The sequence below is a fragment of the Anomalospiza imberbis genome, chromosome 4 (genome assembly GCF_031753505.1).
Source record: "Anomalospiza imberbis isolate Cuckoo-Finch-1a 21T00152 chromosome 4, ASM3175350v1, whole genome shotgun sequence".
NCBI lineage: Eukaryota > Metazoa > Chordata > Aves > Passeriformes > Viduidae > Anomalospiza > Anomalospiza imberbis.
The window spans coordinates 22,624,335-22,639,979 of NC_089684.1; the positions used below are offsets into that span (position 1 = coordinate 22,624,335).

At 39.8% G+C, this 15,645-nt stretch overlaps 1 protein-coding gene and 1 long non-coding RNA gene across 7 annotated transcripts in view; both read left to right on the plus strand.

Moving 5' to 3' along the window:
- SLC39A8 (solute carrier family 39 member 8) overlaps nucleotides 1-8,310 on the plus strand; it is a 34,842-nt gene extending 26,532 nt beyond the window's left edge. For 3 of the 4 annotated variants that reach the window (XM_068187489.1, XM_068187488.1, XM_068187490.1), the window contains exons 6-8: nucleotides 3,588-3,795; nucleotides 4,315-4,499; nucleotides 7,208-8,310. In XM_068187489.1, the coding sequence (XP_068043590.1) occupies nucleotides 3,588-3,795; nucleotides 4,315-4,499; nucleotides 7,208-7,354 (540 nt within the window). In that variant the 3' untranslated portion in view covers nucleotides 7,355-8,310. Of the gene's footprint in view, nucleotides 1-3,587; nucleotides 3,796-4,314; nucleotides 4,500-5,837; nucleotides 5,983-7,207 lie in introns of all 4 variants that reach the window. The other variant, XR_010998172.1, reaches the window with a different exon arrangement.
- A 6,641-nt stretch (nucleotides 8,311-14,951) lies between these two features.
- The window catches only part of LOC137472426 (uncharacterized), a 46,871-nt gene continuing 46,177 nt past the window's right edge, over nucleotides 14,952-15,645 (plus strand). For 2 of the 3 annotated variants that reach the window (XR_010998177.1, XR_010998175.1), the window contains exon 1: nucleotides 14,952-15,518. This is a non-coding gene — a long non-coding RNA (uncharacterized lncRNA). The remainder of the gene's footprint in view (nucleotides 15,519-15,645) is intronic. The other variant, XR_010998176.1, reaches the window with a different exon arrangement.

Genomic DNA, 15,645 nt, shown 5'->3' on the forward strand with positions numbered 1-15,645 from the left:
CTTTTGATGTATGCTAAACTACCATGACAAAATGGAAGTAGTCCAGAGGAGACAGACATTGCTAATTCTTACTTTGGAATCCTATGTGTTCGTAGGGTATTTTGTCAGTAGTCTGCTTTATCTTAAACATGAAGAATATGTATTTCTCGTTCATCTACTTCTGCTGGATACACGATCTAGTAAAGTTCAGAATGTAAATCCAGAAAAGCAATTTCATCGTACTTTATATAATTTAGAGATGTTATCAAGACATTATTTAAAATGGATTACATGTAAGAATTATGATACTTCAGGGCAACAGAGTAATTGTAAATGGCAGATAGACATATATTTATAGATATAGATCTAAAACATAGGTGTCTCAGAAACTGATTCCTAGTTTATAAACTGCAGTTGTTTCTTAATTTTGGAAGTTTGGATCAATAAAGTAATTTTTAAATCAATACTGGTACCCTAAATTAATTGTAATTGCTTAAAATGTCCTTTTTAGTGGAAAAAATGGGTAAATTATTTTAAATGAAAATTTGTGCATTAGATCAAACTCTGTTTCTTCAGTGAAACTAGAAACATGTGCAAGAAAGATGATGTGCTTTAGGCAGAAATCAGGATGATCTACAAAACAAGGCTTCCTCCAGTTTGTAGTCAACTTGAAGGATAATCACAAGGGAACAGAAAAAATAGAGAACAGATCTTTACCTCAGGAAGGTGGATGAATTGGTGGAAGAGCTTTGCTAATTGTATTTGGGTTTTCTTACACTTAGGTATTTTGTGTGGTTTGCTTTGTAATACTTCTTTCCTAAAGTGGCTTTCAGCATGTCTTCATGGATTGAGAGAGAGATCTATTACTTGTAAGTGTTCCTATCTCAAGCAGAAATAGTACAGGTACAAATTAATAGTCTCAGAAAAAGGATTGGCACTACTTGAGTTAGAGGATATGTTGAGAGGAAAGCCTTCAAAAACTAATGGCAAGTGTGTAGTACAAATCTAAAACCAATGTGCTTGAATCAGCAGGGAAACTCCTTACTTTTTGATACCATTGCTCATTTTTGCATCATAAAAGTGTAATTCCAGAACTTCCTGTGGACTGAATAGGGGCTGCTTTGTGGTGGTTTTGGCACTACTCAGCCAAGGCTTTTTTATCTATGAGTTCCAGGCAGTGCAATAGGCACCTGACTCAGAAATTCCTGACCTGAACTTTTGTCCTGTCCCAGGGCAGCTCCTAAATACAAGAATGTAGTCAGATAAGAGTCCTGTGAGCAAATCATGCAACAGACCTTATAGCTCTGTCCTTAAAGATTTTGCAAGGATTTATTGATCATTTTATTTCCTTGAAGTTAAAAAATCAGTTTGCCTGGTAGCTTTTGCATGTGGCAAAACTAAACCAATTTGCTATGTTGTTTTTAATAACTAAAGACAATTTCTTGGAATACTCATTGGCTTTCTCCTAAGAAGAAGGAGATGTTCCTCTATATCCTTCTTCTTCAAGAAGTGGAGATGTGTATGGTTGAGGGGAAAGCAGTGGATATTGCCTGCCTTAACTTAAACAACGCTTTAGACAGTGCCTCTCACAACATCCTCACAGGCAAACTCAGGAAGTGTGGAATAGATGAGTGGACAGTGAGGTCTATTGAGAACTGGCTGAATGGCATATCTCAGTGGGTCAGGGTGTAATTGGAGGCCTCTCACTAGCGGTGTCCCCTAAGGTCCAGTACTGGGCCCTTTATTGTTTAACCTATTCATCAAGGACTTGGTGAACTTGCCTCCTGAACAGTTCAATGACCACACAAATCTGTGAGGCGTGGCCAGTACCCCGCAGTGCTGTGTAGCCCTTCAGAAGGGCCTTGACAGGTGGGAGAGATGGGCAGAGCAGAACCTCCTGAAATCCAGCAGAGGCAAATGCAGGGTCCTGCACCTGGGAAGGAATAACCCCAGGCACCAGCAGAGGCAGGGGGCTGATCTGTTGGTAAGCAGCTCTGCAGGGAAAGTCCTGAGTTTGTTCTTCTGGTGGAGAACAAACTGTCCATGAGCCAGCAGTGTCCTTGTGGCCAAGAAGGCCTGTGATCCTGCCCCTCTGCTCAGCCCTGGTGAGGCACATCTGGAGTGCTGTGTCCAGTTCTGATCTTCTCAGCACAAAAGGGACATGGAGCTCCTGGAGTGGGTCTAGCAGAGGCCACAAGGGCGATGAGGGGACTGGAGCAGCTCTTAGGGGGAAAGGCTGAGGGAGCTGGGCCTGTTCAGCCTTGAGAAGAGAGACAGAGAAGGAAACTCATGAATGTCTGTGAGTATCTGAAGGGAGGGTGTCAAGGGGATGGAGGCAGGCTCTGCTCAGTGATGCCCAGCAATAGGACAAGAGACAACAGGCAGAAACTGATGCACAGAAAGTTCCACCTAAGCATGAGGAAGAACTTTTTTACTGTGCAGGTGACCGAGCACTGGAACAGATTGCCCACAGAGATTGTGGAGTCTTTCTCATTGGAAACATCCAAGAACTGCCTGGATGCAATCCTGTGCCATGTGCTTAAGGAGGGATGTTGGACCAGATGAGCTACTCTGGTCTCTTGCAAACTTAACTAATCTCTGATTCTGTGCTGTCTATGCATGTAGGCACACATATATTACTGCTTATATATTTCAGTAAGTAAGCACTGGTTAATGCTATACAAGTAATATTTTTAATGGGGGAAATACTATAATGCTTGCAAATATTCTGTAAACACAGTATGTGTGTATAGAAATTCATCAAATGGGTCACCAGGAACTTTTAGGGGAGCTTAGTTTGTGCTCGCAGTTAAAATGGCAGTTCCTTCTCTGTGTGTTCAGGTTTTTTGTTATTTCGTGGCACCACATGTATAAATTACCTCTACTTCTGGGGAGAATTAGTGAGATCCCTGGAGGGTATGTGCACTGCAGTTTTATATTAGCCTGTTGATTTCATGCTCTGATCCTTTAATTGTGCAGTCAAAATTAGCCACCACTGTTTTTATTAAACATTCACTTTGTAGAAACTAATTTGAACAGCTGGACTTGACTATCATTGCCCAAAATTAGAAATAAACTTTATGGAATATCTGAATGTGTCTGTACTGGAGACACATTCTACAGTATAGACACATCATATATATCATGTAGATAGAATTCTGTTACTGTGATAGCTGAGTGTGTCTCTGAGACCATGACGTGGTACCAGTTGTTTTAAATACAGATGCTACCAGTCACTGAGATCAGATCCTTCTGATTGTACATGCTTCTAAAGAGGTGGCAGAGGAGGCTTGGGACTGTCTTTATCTGACAGACTCCAAAGAGACATTCAGACCACTGTGACCTGAATTGCTTCCTGTCTCAGCTGAAGGGCGTCCAGGTGACACTTCGCAGTCAGAAAAGTGACGTGGTCGTGCATGTCACCTTGTTGAAACAGAAAACATTTGGTGCTTCTGCTGTGCCATTTGCTTCTTGGGCAAAGCAATTTGGTCTCTATATGCAGCAGTGCTTGAGTTTATTCTTGTCATTCATTTAAAGACAGAGGCGTGATTCATTGGCTTCTTTATTCAGTGCTTTGTGTAATTGTTTTATTCTATTTTTTTTTTCAGGAAGAAGCTACCCAAAGCAGCCTATGCAAGTGTCTTAAGGGGCGCCCACTGTCAAAGATTGGGACCATTGCTTGGATGGTGACACTGAGTGATGCAGTACATAATTTCATAGATGGCTTGGCTATTGGGGCTTCTTTCACTTTGTCTCTGCTTCAAGGGCTCAGTACCTCCATAGCCATCTTGTGTGAAGAGTTTCCTCATGAGCTGGGTAAGGAACTTTATTGCACATGTTGTTTGCTGTGAAAATCACTGTTGTAGGTGGTTGTGTTGGCGTAAAATTGGAAGAGGTTGAAAGAAAGTTTAGACAAATTAATAGAAAAAATATTCATCAAAAAGTTACCAAGCACCAAAACACACATCTGGCACAGGAAATTTCCAAGTGCAGGTGGGCGGAAGCTGGGAGCATATATTAATAGGACAGGTACTAATTATCCTGTTTATATATGGTAGATACAGTGTTGTATTAATTAATTTTAAACCCAAAAATCATCATAGGTGGTTGTGTGTTCCTGTGCTCTTAGCTCAATCTTGCATCACTCTTTGTTTAGAATATTTCAGTTTCCTTAGTGTTGAAGGGAAATCCTCATCACCTATTTGAACAAAGAAAAACAGCACAGGGTTATAACGAGTATACAAATAATGTATTTTCTTCTGGCTTCCTTTGACATCAGAAAATGACCACAATATCATTTTCTGAAGATGGTTTTCTCTTTTTTTATCCTTTTAGGGGATTTTGTCATCTTGCTTAATGCAGGAATGAGTACTCGTCAGGCTCTGTTTTTCAATTTCCTATCTGCATGTTCTTGTTACGTTGGGTTGGCCTTTGGAATATTAGTAGGCAACAACTTTGCTCCTAACATCATCTTCGCTATAGCAGGTGGAATGTTCCTGTACATCTCTCTGGCAGATATGGTAAGATATAATTTCATTTTCAGTTATTTATTTCTCTGCAAAAAAAAACATATACTCCACTAAGTCTCTCTAGTAGAACTTAGTATTTCCTCCTTCTCATGCCAGTGACCAATAACAACAACAACAATAATAATAATAATAGAATTTTGCAACTTAAACCCTTAATGGAGGTGCACAAATAGTTATTGTTACCAATAGGTAAGGCTTTATAAAGCCTCATCTGTCTGTAACAAGTTATGTTTATTCATGAAACACTAAAGCCTTTCACCTCATCATATTATTATTGAAAAGGCGTTTTAGACAGAGACAAGCCTTTCATGAATTTGGCCTGGTTTAATCAAAGAGTAAAAAGTGTATAAACACTTTGTTTCAGCATTTTAAAGTGTCACAGTATTTCACTTTACCATTTTTAAAGGTTTGTTTGTCTATTTAAACCATGTTGTGAAGAAAAAGCAAAAACAGAAATAAACAGAATGAAGTTAAATATTAAGTTTTAGTTGAATGAAAGGTGTTGTGTAACCACAGTGATAATGAAAAACTTGATTTAAATTCTATCCTGGTTCAAGTCAAAGAGTGTCAGCCTCATTTTCTTGGCTCTGACAAAAAATTTTACTGAGTTCTATTCACAATAATCTGTCTACCTTTTATTTTTCAAAGTGTGGTAGAAGATATAAGGAAAAGAAATTGTGCTAAAATCCAGATTGTATTTAGACACTGGGAAAAAAAAAATCTGGATTCATAGGCATTTAGCAATACTCCATAATTTCCTCTTATAATTATGTTTTTTCTCAAAACAAGAGAGGTCTTTCAAGAGTTTTAAGTTTTATTATGTTTAATTCAGTGTTGTAAGAACAGATGCAACAGGTGCAAAGGTGTTTACATCTGCCACATGAGAATCCATTTGAGTGCAGGACTGGAAGAGCGAGGCCTGAATCTGAAAAGATTTGAGACCCCAGTTTGGTTCCATGGGCATTTAGGAACTGTCTAATATTTATACTGACTGTTTCATTAAATACTGTTATAGTATAGTTTAGTTTATTAAATCCTATAGTGTAGGATTTAATACGTGGTTAGAGTTATAAACAATATAAGTAGTTTATTGTATAAGCTCGCAGTGCCTTAATTGCTAATGCTTTTTGTTTAGCTTTACTCATATAATGAATAGGAATGCACTGAACTCTGATTTGTAAAATTCATGGCATAAATTTATAATGACTCAAGTTTGTTATTAAATCCATCAAAGTCAGTAACATTCTTTTCTTTGTATCTGTTGTTCTGTTCTCTCTGTTCCTCTCTATCCGTCTCTCTCCCTGTACCCTCCTCTCTTTCTTTTTATAGGTTTTTGGATTGTGTCAGTTACCTATCTGAATTTTTCTTCCCCCTGAAAAGTCTGAAATAGGGTATTGAAGTGCTCTGTACAGAGATCTGGCTTTCCACTTTCTTACAATTTCCCCTCACTTCTGGTTTGCTTGTCCAGAAGCAGGTAGGATTAATTGGAATGTCATGCCTTCCTCCTTTTCTTTTTGCTGTTCTTTTTTCTGCCAGTATTGGCATAGTCCAACCTCTGCCAATAGGATCACTGAGTGGGGAGGCTGTGGGCAGGTGGGAATGTATGCTGAGGTGTGTGCACAAATGAGCCTTGCTGTATGGCATGAAGTTAATCTGGTTTTTCCCTGTTGTGCAAGAGTGTGACGGAGCTCTGGAGCCATTGCTGGGAAGCTTTGGGCTCTTCCCGCTAACCTTAGCCTGTTCTTCAAGAATTGCATTACCTTCAATTGCTGTTTTTGTGTTGTGAGATCAAAGTATGGTACAGTTTCTGACTTATCCAGCCTGAAGGCTTCCTAACTAGGGCTGAAATAAACTGTCTTCATTGTATTCTGGTTATACTATTCTCAGCAGAACAGGAGAATACTTTAAGGCTTATTTCTCAAAAGCCACTGTAGTTGATTTAACCTGCAGCAAACACACACACACCCTGAATCATCCCATGAAAGGAACTTCATACCTGTGCTCTTCTGCCATTACCTCCACTGGCTCCAGAGGCAGTGTCTTTGTTTCTGCACTTAGCAGCGGATCAGTCACCCTTTGCTCTTGTGTTAACCATTAAGATGTATATTATGGAATGAAGAATCCCTTCATGGCACTGTAGTGTCATATTGCATCTGTAACCACCAGTTTCTCACCCGTCATCTTCCTCTTCTTCCTTGCTTGACCTAACGAGCATACCAGACCTTCCACATGTGAAAGGTTTCTGATTTCTGAGGGGCTGTCCATGTTTTCATCTTCACTTCATTTTCCTTTAGATGAAGCAGAAGAATCCTAATCTTCTGCTTCCCAAACAAGGGTTTCTCTTTACAGCAGTGAACAAAGAAACAAAACATTCAGCAATACAAGGGCAGCTGCTCCTAGCAACACATGGACCAACAATTGGAACCTAGGGGGCTGCTAGAATCAAAAAGGGAAAACTTGCTTGAGATACAGCCAGATGAAGCCACAGTAGGGAGGAAAAAAACACTGTTTCATCTTGCCATCCTTGGTGGAGTGGTTTTCCAGGGTAATTAGGGTGATATTTTCCTGTGACTGCCTTCACCCCCTGTTAGTTCTAATATTCAGTCCAGAGTAGTAATATATTTCAGTTCTTAATGCCTTAAATTAGGCATGCTACCACGAGATGGCAATACTTACCTAAAAAATATCCCTTTTTTCAGTTCCCAGAGATGAATGATATGCTACGGGAGAAAGTGACTGGAAGAAAGACGGATCTGACATTCTTCCTTATTCAGAATGCTGGTTTGCTAACGGGGTTTACTGCTATCCTGCTGATTACCTTGTATGCAGGAAATATCGAGCTGTGAGAATGGAATCAGGATTGCAGACATCAAGCAAATTGCAAATGGAAGACACTTGAAATCCATACAGGGACATTCATTTAATCTACTTGGTTTTGAAACAGTGGCAAGGCCCGTGCTGTCCCTCTTGCCCCAAGTACAGGAAATTCTTCTCTAGGACTTGCAGTTGAACCAAATAGTAGGAGCTGTCAGCTTCTGTATGATGCCAAAAAAATTATGCTAATATTTTTATTTCTACTTAAAATTATCAGACATATCTGAACTGTTATAGAGGAAGGGTGTTACTTGGCCAGTAGAATTATGTAATACATGCAGCTACATGCAACTCCAGACCAGCTGAAAACTGAGGTCTTACAAGGAAGATGTGTATTCAAAAGAAAATAATACAGTTTCATATCCTTTTGCAACTGTAATGAAGGCAAGCAGTTTCAAAACTGGTTAATTTTTATGACTTTTGCTGCAGGATTTGTCTGTATAATATCTTCATTCCCCACCAAAAAAAAAAGAAAAAAAAATCAAACCATTTCAGAGTAGGTACTAATGAAGCTAAGATTTTTAATTACTAATTAACACTGGAAGGAAAGATACCAGTTCCTGCTTTTGATCTTTTCTCTTTATAAGTGCACTAGGGAATTGTTGATTTATTTTGAGAACCACTTTTTTTAATTAGAGGGAACCTGTGTTAAATTTATGACTGTTTATCAACTCCATAGTATTTTAGAAACATTGAATACTTTAAAAATGTTCAAGTATTGCGTATTCTGTGAAAATAATAAAGTTTCATACTTAAGTTTCCCATATATGCCCTTTAAAATCAGTTCTTTAGTCTTACAAAGGAGAATGTAGGGAAAAAAGTGCTAAAAATCAACGTTCCGGTATGCTTTCTTCATAATTTGAATGATTTCTTTATGTGCAGTTGGGTGGAATGAAATGATAATAAAATTTACAAATTCTTACCACAATCTATGGCGTGTGAACTTTCTAAAATCATGCTTATATATATGAGTTCTTCTGAAAAAAACAATTCATCTACTCATTACTAATCTGTTGTAAGATGAGCACAAGGAAATTCATAAAAAATACTTTCCATTTCAATCACCACTTTTCTTTGAAGGAATTGTTGTTATTCTCCAGTAAGTTACTTTTTAAATTGATTTTTAAGCAAGTTTTACAGCTTCAAAGGAGATACTCTTTTTTGATGTATTTCCTGGCTGTAGGAAGGTACAACTATTTTTTTCAATTCTTTATTAAAATATTTTTTTTCTACCAGTCAAAGTATTTATTTTGATACTTTATTTGAATGTCATCTGTAATTACCTTAGGAAAAAATAACTTCTCTAAGTGTCTGTTTAATAAAAGCTTTAAGGCAAACTGCACAGGAGTTGTAAATAATACTTTAAAATATGCTGTAAGTATTAAAATGCAAACTGCACAGGAGTTGTAAATAATACTTTAAAATATGTTGTAAGTGTTAAAATGTAAATATAGTAGCCAAAGATACTTGCTGTATTGAAAAAACCATTTATTAGTCATTTTGTGCACACTAAGTTTCTGTGAAGAAGAGTCCACCATGTCTTTCCTTTAATTCTTTCTTTGTTGATTTCTTGGATATAAGCTGTTTGTAAATGTTATTCTTGTGTATGACAATAATGGCTTATAGTAACTATGAATGTTCATAGACTTCCTAAAATAATGTGACCATTCCTAGTTCATCACATTATTTTAATAATATGCCTGAATGCTACTTTTCACCTTTAAATTAAAATATTTGCAAAGGAGAGTTGATTTTTGTTAATTCCCTAATGAGGAAAAACTGAGACAAGCAAATCATTGGAATAACCTATTTTTAGATCACAGAGCAGACCAGAGATGGAACAAAGTCTGATTTTGAGTGTAGTGCTTGAGTCACAAACCAAATTGCCTTTTCTGCTAGTGGGATATTCAGCACATAAGAAAGCTTTTTGATTTCTGTATGAGCCTCTTTTTCTGTATATCTTTGCTATTATCCTCGTCCAGTACATATAAAATACATGTATTCCAATTCTAGGACTCCCAATGATTTCCAAGATTTGCAGAGCAGGACACTGACTTGGACTTCCTTCTGCAGGCTGTTACTTTATGGATTGGTAGGTGCCAGAAAATAGTTTCATATATGCATACACACCAAATGCCTATTTGTTGTGGTTTGACATGGGAGTGAATTTTTTCAGGAAGTTGGGTCAAACCAATCAGTGGTCAGGTTTGGATATTGGCACCTAGAATGACCACTGAAGGTATGGACACGCCTCTGAGAACACAGGGGGTTAAAAGCCAGAACTCCCAGGAGAACTGTCTCTCTTAGGTTCCGGTCAGAGTGCAGTGCAGACCTCCCCTGCCCAGCCACAGGCTGGGTGGGAGAGGGGAAGCCATGTGGCCTGGTCGAGGTGAGCCGAGGGGGCTGAAGGACTGGAACCGAGCCAGCTCCTGTGGACAGAAGGGTGGAGAGAAGTGGAGATGCCTTTGTCGTCCCTCCCGCAGAGGGAAGAGACAGAGAGTCCGGACGGCACCTGTAACTTTGCCGGCGCGGAGGAGAAGGAGGGGGGTAAGGTGCCCAGCCTTGGCCTTGGGAATCGGCTGCTGGGCAGAGATTTCAGCCGTCCAGGGAGTCTGAACTTTTAACCCTTTCCTGGGAAATTAAGGCTTTGTAAAATATTACTCCTCCTTGATTTGAAGTAGAAGAGAGACAGTCTGGGATCCGAGATGATGGAAGAGGAACTTTTTGAGTTGGGAGGAGATGATGGAGTGGCTTGTGGCTGGACTTTTCTGTTAGCCATAGACTGAACCAAATTCTCCTGACAGAGGCTGCACATAGGGGGGTGCGTTGGTGGGCCAAGAGACCTGTTTCAGTGATTACCAACAGAGGAGTGGAGAAAACAGAGGAGAGTTGAAGAGGGTGTGGAGAGGCCCTCTGTCTTCAGAGAAGAAGAAGAGAGGAAGAAGATCTCTGTTCTTAGACCCTCGGCCCCAGGGGGAAATGGGGGGGACTGTAGTCCTGAGAGGAGATGCTGAACTGTTGTTTCTTTGGGTCCTTGGCAAAGCATCCTTAAAGGAGCCCTATGAGCAGTCTGTCCATGCACGGTGGTGAGAGCACTGTGACATGGAAAGGAGAGTGTCACCATGGCAGATTTTCTCCGGGTGGTTGCCATGTGTGACATGGAGACACAAGGGTGGCAATTGTGTTTCCTGGGGGGTCTGTAGCACAGGAGAGACTCCTGTCTCCCTTGATGGACTGAGTATTGATTATATGAAGGGTGGCAACTTGATCAGGATCCTGGGTGGTGTCTCATCGTGGGTTTGTTTGGAAATTAGGTAGGAGGAGGAGTGTTTTGGGAGGTCTTAATCCGTGATTTAGTGTTTGTGTGTTTATAGTAGTAGTAGTTTAATAAAGTTTTTTCTTTGTTATTAGGCTTGGGCCTGCTCTGCTGTGTTCCTGATCACATCTCACATCAATTAGTTGGGAAGGTGCATTTTCATGGTGGCGCTGGCATTGCGCCAGTGTCAAACCATGACACTATTGTAGTTCTTGACTTTAGTTTTACTATAATACCCCATCCTTTCCAGGAGTGCTGTAGGTGCCTTAACAGCTCTTGCACTTGATGCACAAGTTATCTCTCTACAATCTGAGAAGAAACTCATGTCCTTACCTTGCAGTTCAGTTCAAAATGTGCAGGTGTGTCAAGCTGACAAAGGTTGCTAGAATGAAGACTAGAGAGAAAGCCATAAATCTACTGGTAGTACATGTAATGCACCTGTCAAAGGCAAGGTTGCATTCTATTTTGTACACAATATATTGTCCCTTTTTTTTTTCTTTATTACAGTGCTTTTGAAGAAGATAATGCAATGACATGTGTTGCGGTTGATATTATGATCATAATGCTTTGTTCTAATTTAAATACCCTCCAGTTTCTGCATCTTCTTCCATTTACAAGTCAAATGCTATAGTAAGGTTTGAGGTACAAACAGGAGATACAGAATGCTGCAGGAAGTAAACTGCAAGGAGGATGTAGCTTGAAATTATGAATTCATGCAAAAATGTAATTCTCCATAATGCAGCTATTAACTGCTGCTCTGGATGAAAGCACTGTAAAGGATTCATAGGATCCAAATTTGATTTTGCTTGAGAAAATCTTAGTAGTGATTTCAAATAGGTAAGTGTTCATTAGAAGTTATGATGTGATTTTAAAGCTCCTTTTATAAACAGCAGACCCAAGTGCAAAAAAACTCTTCAGTCATGATGAATGGTGATGTATGAAAGAACGTATTTCTCTGTGGCAACAGAGGAATTGTCCTCTTTCAGTAGAGTTTTATTAATTTAATTGGTATATTAGAGAAATCAAAGACACAGATTTAATGAATTAGCAAGGAATTAGACAAGGTTCCCTGACCCTTTTTTATTTTTCAAAAAAATAAATCCATAAAAACCACTCCTTTTCTAATTATTATTTTTATTGCTCCTCTAGTCATAGCAAATCCTATGATTGCTTGTCTTACCATAAAGAAAAATCATGTAGCAGCTTAAATGAATGACTTCCTTTGATAGCAACAAAGGGCCTTGTTCACTGAAGTATTTGTAAAAGAATTCTTCTATACTTTAGGGAGAACTTTGGGTATGGAGGCAGCATAGAGTGATTTCTAAATATGACCATAGACACAATGTTTTATATTTGAAAATTATAAAATTTCTGCCAAGATTGTTTTGTGAGCTTAGGAATCTACGTGGTACAGTTGGGCTTGCAGTGTGTGTGACTTCTTCCTTCAGGGGTGGAATGGGTTGTCCATGCCACACCGTGAAGGATTGTGTTGGGAGAGATCTGTACAAGCTTGGATAAACCCAGCAGTGTGTTCATTTTCACAGTGTGTGCAGGCAGAAGGACAGCCATTCTGATAAGGCAGTCAATCCTAATAAGACAGCTCTACTCTGCAACAAAATTACAGCAGCTGTTTGTGACACTGTGATGGTGTACTTCCATGAAGGGGTAATAGTATATATTTTTAATAATAGAATGCAGCTACAAGGAAGTATGAAACAATTCCACCAAACAGTAAAAATGGATGATATAAGGGTCTTTTACTCTCTTTTGCTGTGCTGAAAGTAAAGCTTCTGACTTTTGAAAAGCTAACAATGGTCACAGCAAGCAGAACCTGCATTTTACATTTCATCTGAAAAATGATAACCCTTGGTGATGCCTTAAGTTTTAGCTTTCATATTTTTCAGATTCTGTACTGCCTTAGTGTATAACTCTGAACTTTATATAAAGTGTTAGGAAGTTCTCTTCACAGTTTAGTTAGACAAAACAATCCTTTTCCAGCCTGAGAACCAAGTGCACTGTTGCAGCTTTGGGCCCAAAAGTGAAAACAACAGGAAATTGAGGAGAGTAATCTGGGAGGATGGGACTTCATAACCTGAAGCTGTAATTGCACAATTGACCCCAATATGTAAATGGACCAAAACTTATAAAAGTGTGAAAACTCATGACTGGTCATCCATCTTGCATCTGTCTTGGGTAGAGCCATGGCTGGGCTCCTGTACTGCCCAAGGAGTATCTTTTGAAAGCCTTTTAATAAATACCTACTTTATTCTTTTAACACTGTCTAGCCTCTGTTCCCGGTAGCCTCTCTAGGCATCATTGGCACTTAGAACACCATAGTGTTATATTGGTTCCATGTGCTCTCTGCAACACTTTATATGTCATCAGTTCTTGAAGACTTTTTCATCACTTACTGCTGGGTTGCAGCCTCACTTCTTGAACTAACATCCTGTTTCCTTGTCTACTTAGCCATGCTGGAGAGAAAGCTCATAGAGTAGAACACAACAGAGAGATATCAGTCTATTTATAAGGCAGATCTCAGCAGTGCACCTTCAGAGTACTTCTTAGCTGGCAGCTCAGTGGGTGTCCAGATACATCTTGATGCTGTGTTGAGGTGTCACCCACGTAAATAGCATCCTTTCTCCACCCTCTCATCTCCTGTGTCCACTTTTATTTCCTCTGGAAAGTGGCTTCCTAGCAAGGGTAGATGTGCAACTGTTTGCTTCAGGCAATTGGTGTACCAGGGACTGTGATTTCCTCTCCAGAGCATATTTGCCTTGTGATTTAGACACAAACATAGGTACAAACTTCGTTATAGAGCAATAATTGAAGCTGTAACCACATTTGACTGGTAATTACTTGTGCTGTGTGGGTGTGAAATACCTGCAGAGTTCCAGCCTAGAGGGTTCAGGAAACATTATTCTTCTGTATTTTCAGAGTGAAACTGCATCCCAGTTTGTGGTTTACAAGAAACTTAAAAATACTGGTATTGGTAGAAAAAATTGATCCATAACTACATGGTAGAAGGCACTCTGTGAGCCACAATTTCTGCTTTGTCCCCTGCTGTATCTACTCTATTTGTCTCCTGAACAACTAAACCTAACTAAGGTTAGTATATCTGTAGTAGCAGGTCAGAACAGGAGAGCTTGGTTAGATTGCTGGCAGGTGATGGAATGCTGTGTGTGAGGAAGGAAATTTCTTGGTCTTTCTCCCTTTGAAGGGGAAGGGAGGCAGGGAGTATATAAAGACACAGCTGATACCAGAAATGCAAGTCAGGGTGATCATAATTTGAGAGGGCACAATTAGTAATATAATTGCACCACAGAAGCAATAATTATTGTAATTACTTTTATTTACATTAATTGAATTCTACACTTAATGCTGCAATTAGTGTCATGGACATACTGTGGTTTCTAGCTTGTGAAGTGAAAGATGGTTCAAAGAGAGCTTTCCCCCTGTGTGGTGAACAGTGAGTTCCTTTTTAAAGTTACAAAACGTTGTAGTTTTATACTTTAAACAAGAATAATCAGTTTAAAAAAAAACTCAGTCAAGGATGGGAACATATGGAAGGCAATAGCTCCTCTGGGTACTGTTCAGTCTTCACTAAGGGCAAAGGAGGGAGAAGTCTGCTCAGTTGATCATCTGAGAATCACTGTATAAACAGGAGTCATAATGTGGCTCCTGGCAATAACAGCCTCAAGCCAGAGTATGAAAAGTGAAGTCCCCAGCAATGGGTACAAGGATGGGAAGAAGATGAAATGTCAATATGGGATGGGAATGGCACAGCACCTACTGCTGCTGTTGTGAGGGGAATTGAGGAGGAGCTACTTAGGAACATGGTTTAGTGATGAACCTGGCAGTGTTAGGTGAATGGTTGGACTTGACAATCTTAGAGGTCTTTTCCATCCTAAATGGTCCTGTGGATGAAAATGAGGCTACCAGCTCTTGAGAAACTAAATAATGAAGAGAAGGAAAAGCTTGGGCCTGGCAGTGTGCTTTTCAGAGGAAAGTACTCCTTAAGAAGAGTCAACTGGAGGACTTGGGAGCAGGAATACTGAGAAGGCAGGGCTTGGTAATGTAGGGAATGATGTCTTGGGTAAAGAAAACTGCTGATGCTTTATATGGACTGGAAAAGGGCAAGTAGAATAGGTAGGTGACTACAGCTTGTCATGCCTACCTTCTGATTTCTGGTAGCCCCACATGGATTTGAAGCACATGCTATAAAGAATTGAAAGACAGTAGCATAAAATATCCCCTATTGTGTGGGAGAGACTTGGGTTGGGCACATAAAAGACTTACCATGGGGGGATGTATCAGCAAGGTGAGGTAAGCCCCTGCATCTGTGCTGTAGTGTGGGCTGCAGGTGGGACCAGCACCCTGACAGAAGAGCCTCCCAGTGCTGTGGAAGGCAGCCTATGCCAGACCATGCCCCAGCCCAGGTGGTGCATGAAGCCATTAGCTGTGGTAATTGACTTCACTACATCTCTAGCGGGGTTGAGTGAGGCTTTTTGCAGGGCCAGGAAACAACCTGATGTAAAACTTAAAAAAATTAGATGGAGATGCACCATAAATGGATTAAAGAAGGATGCTTAAGGATGTTTAAAATAGAACAGATGGTTCCTCCTGGGTTTTACTGGCATGTTACTGCTGCTCATGCTTCTGTTGGGATTAAATGTGAGCCAAAGAGAGACTTTGCTTCCTAAGGGCTTCTGAGAAAGCAGAACACCTGGCTTTGAAAAGAAAGTGACTGCATCACAATAGAAGACCTTGGAGAGGAGGTTGAACTGCTTTGGACTTCTGTGTAGATTTGAGCTGAGGAGGAGGTAAGAAAGTAGTGTTGCTGGAAACCATGAGGTAGGGAACCTGGAGAGCCTCTGCCACTGTGTTGTTCTTGTTTGCCTTTTTGAACCTGCACTGGGTGCTGTTGCTTTTCTGAAATGCTGAGAATGC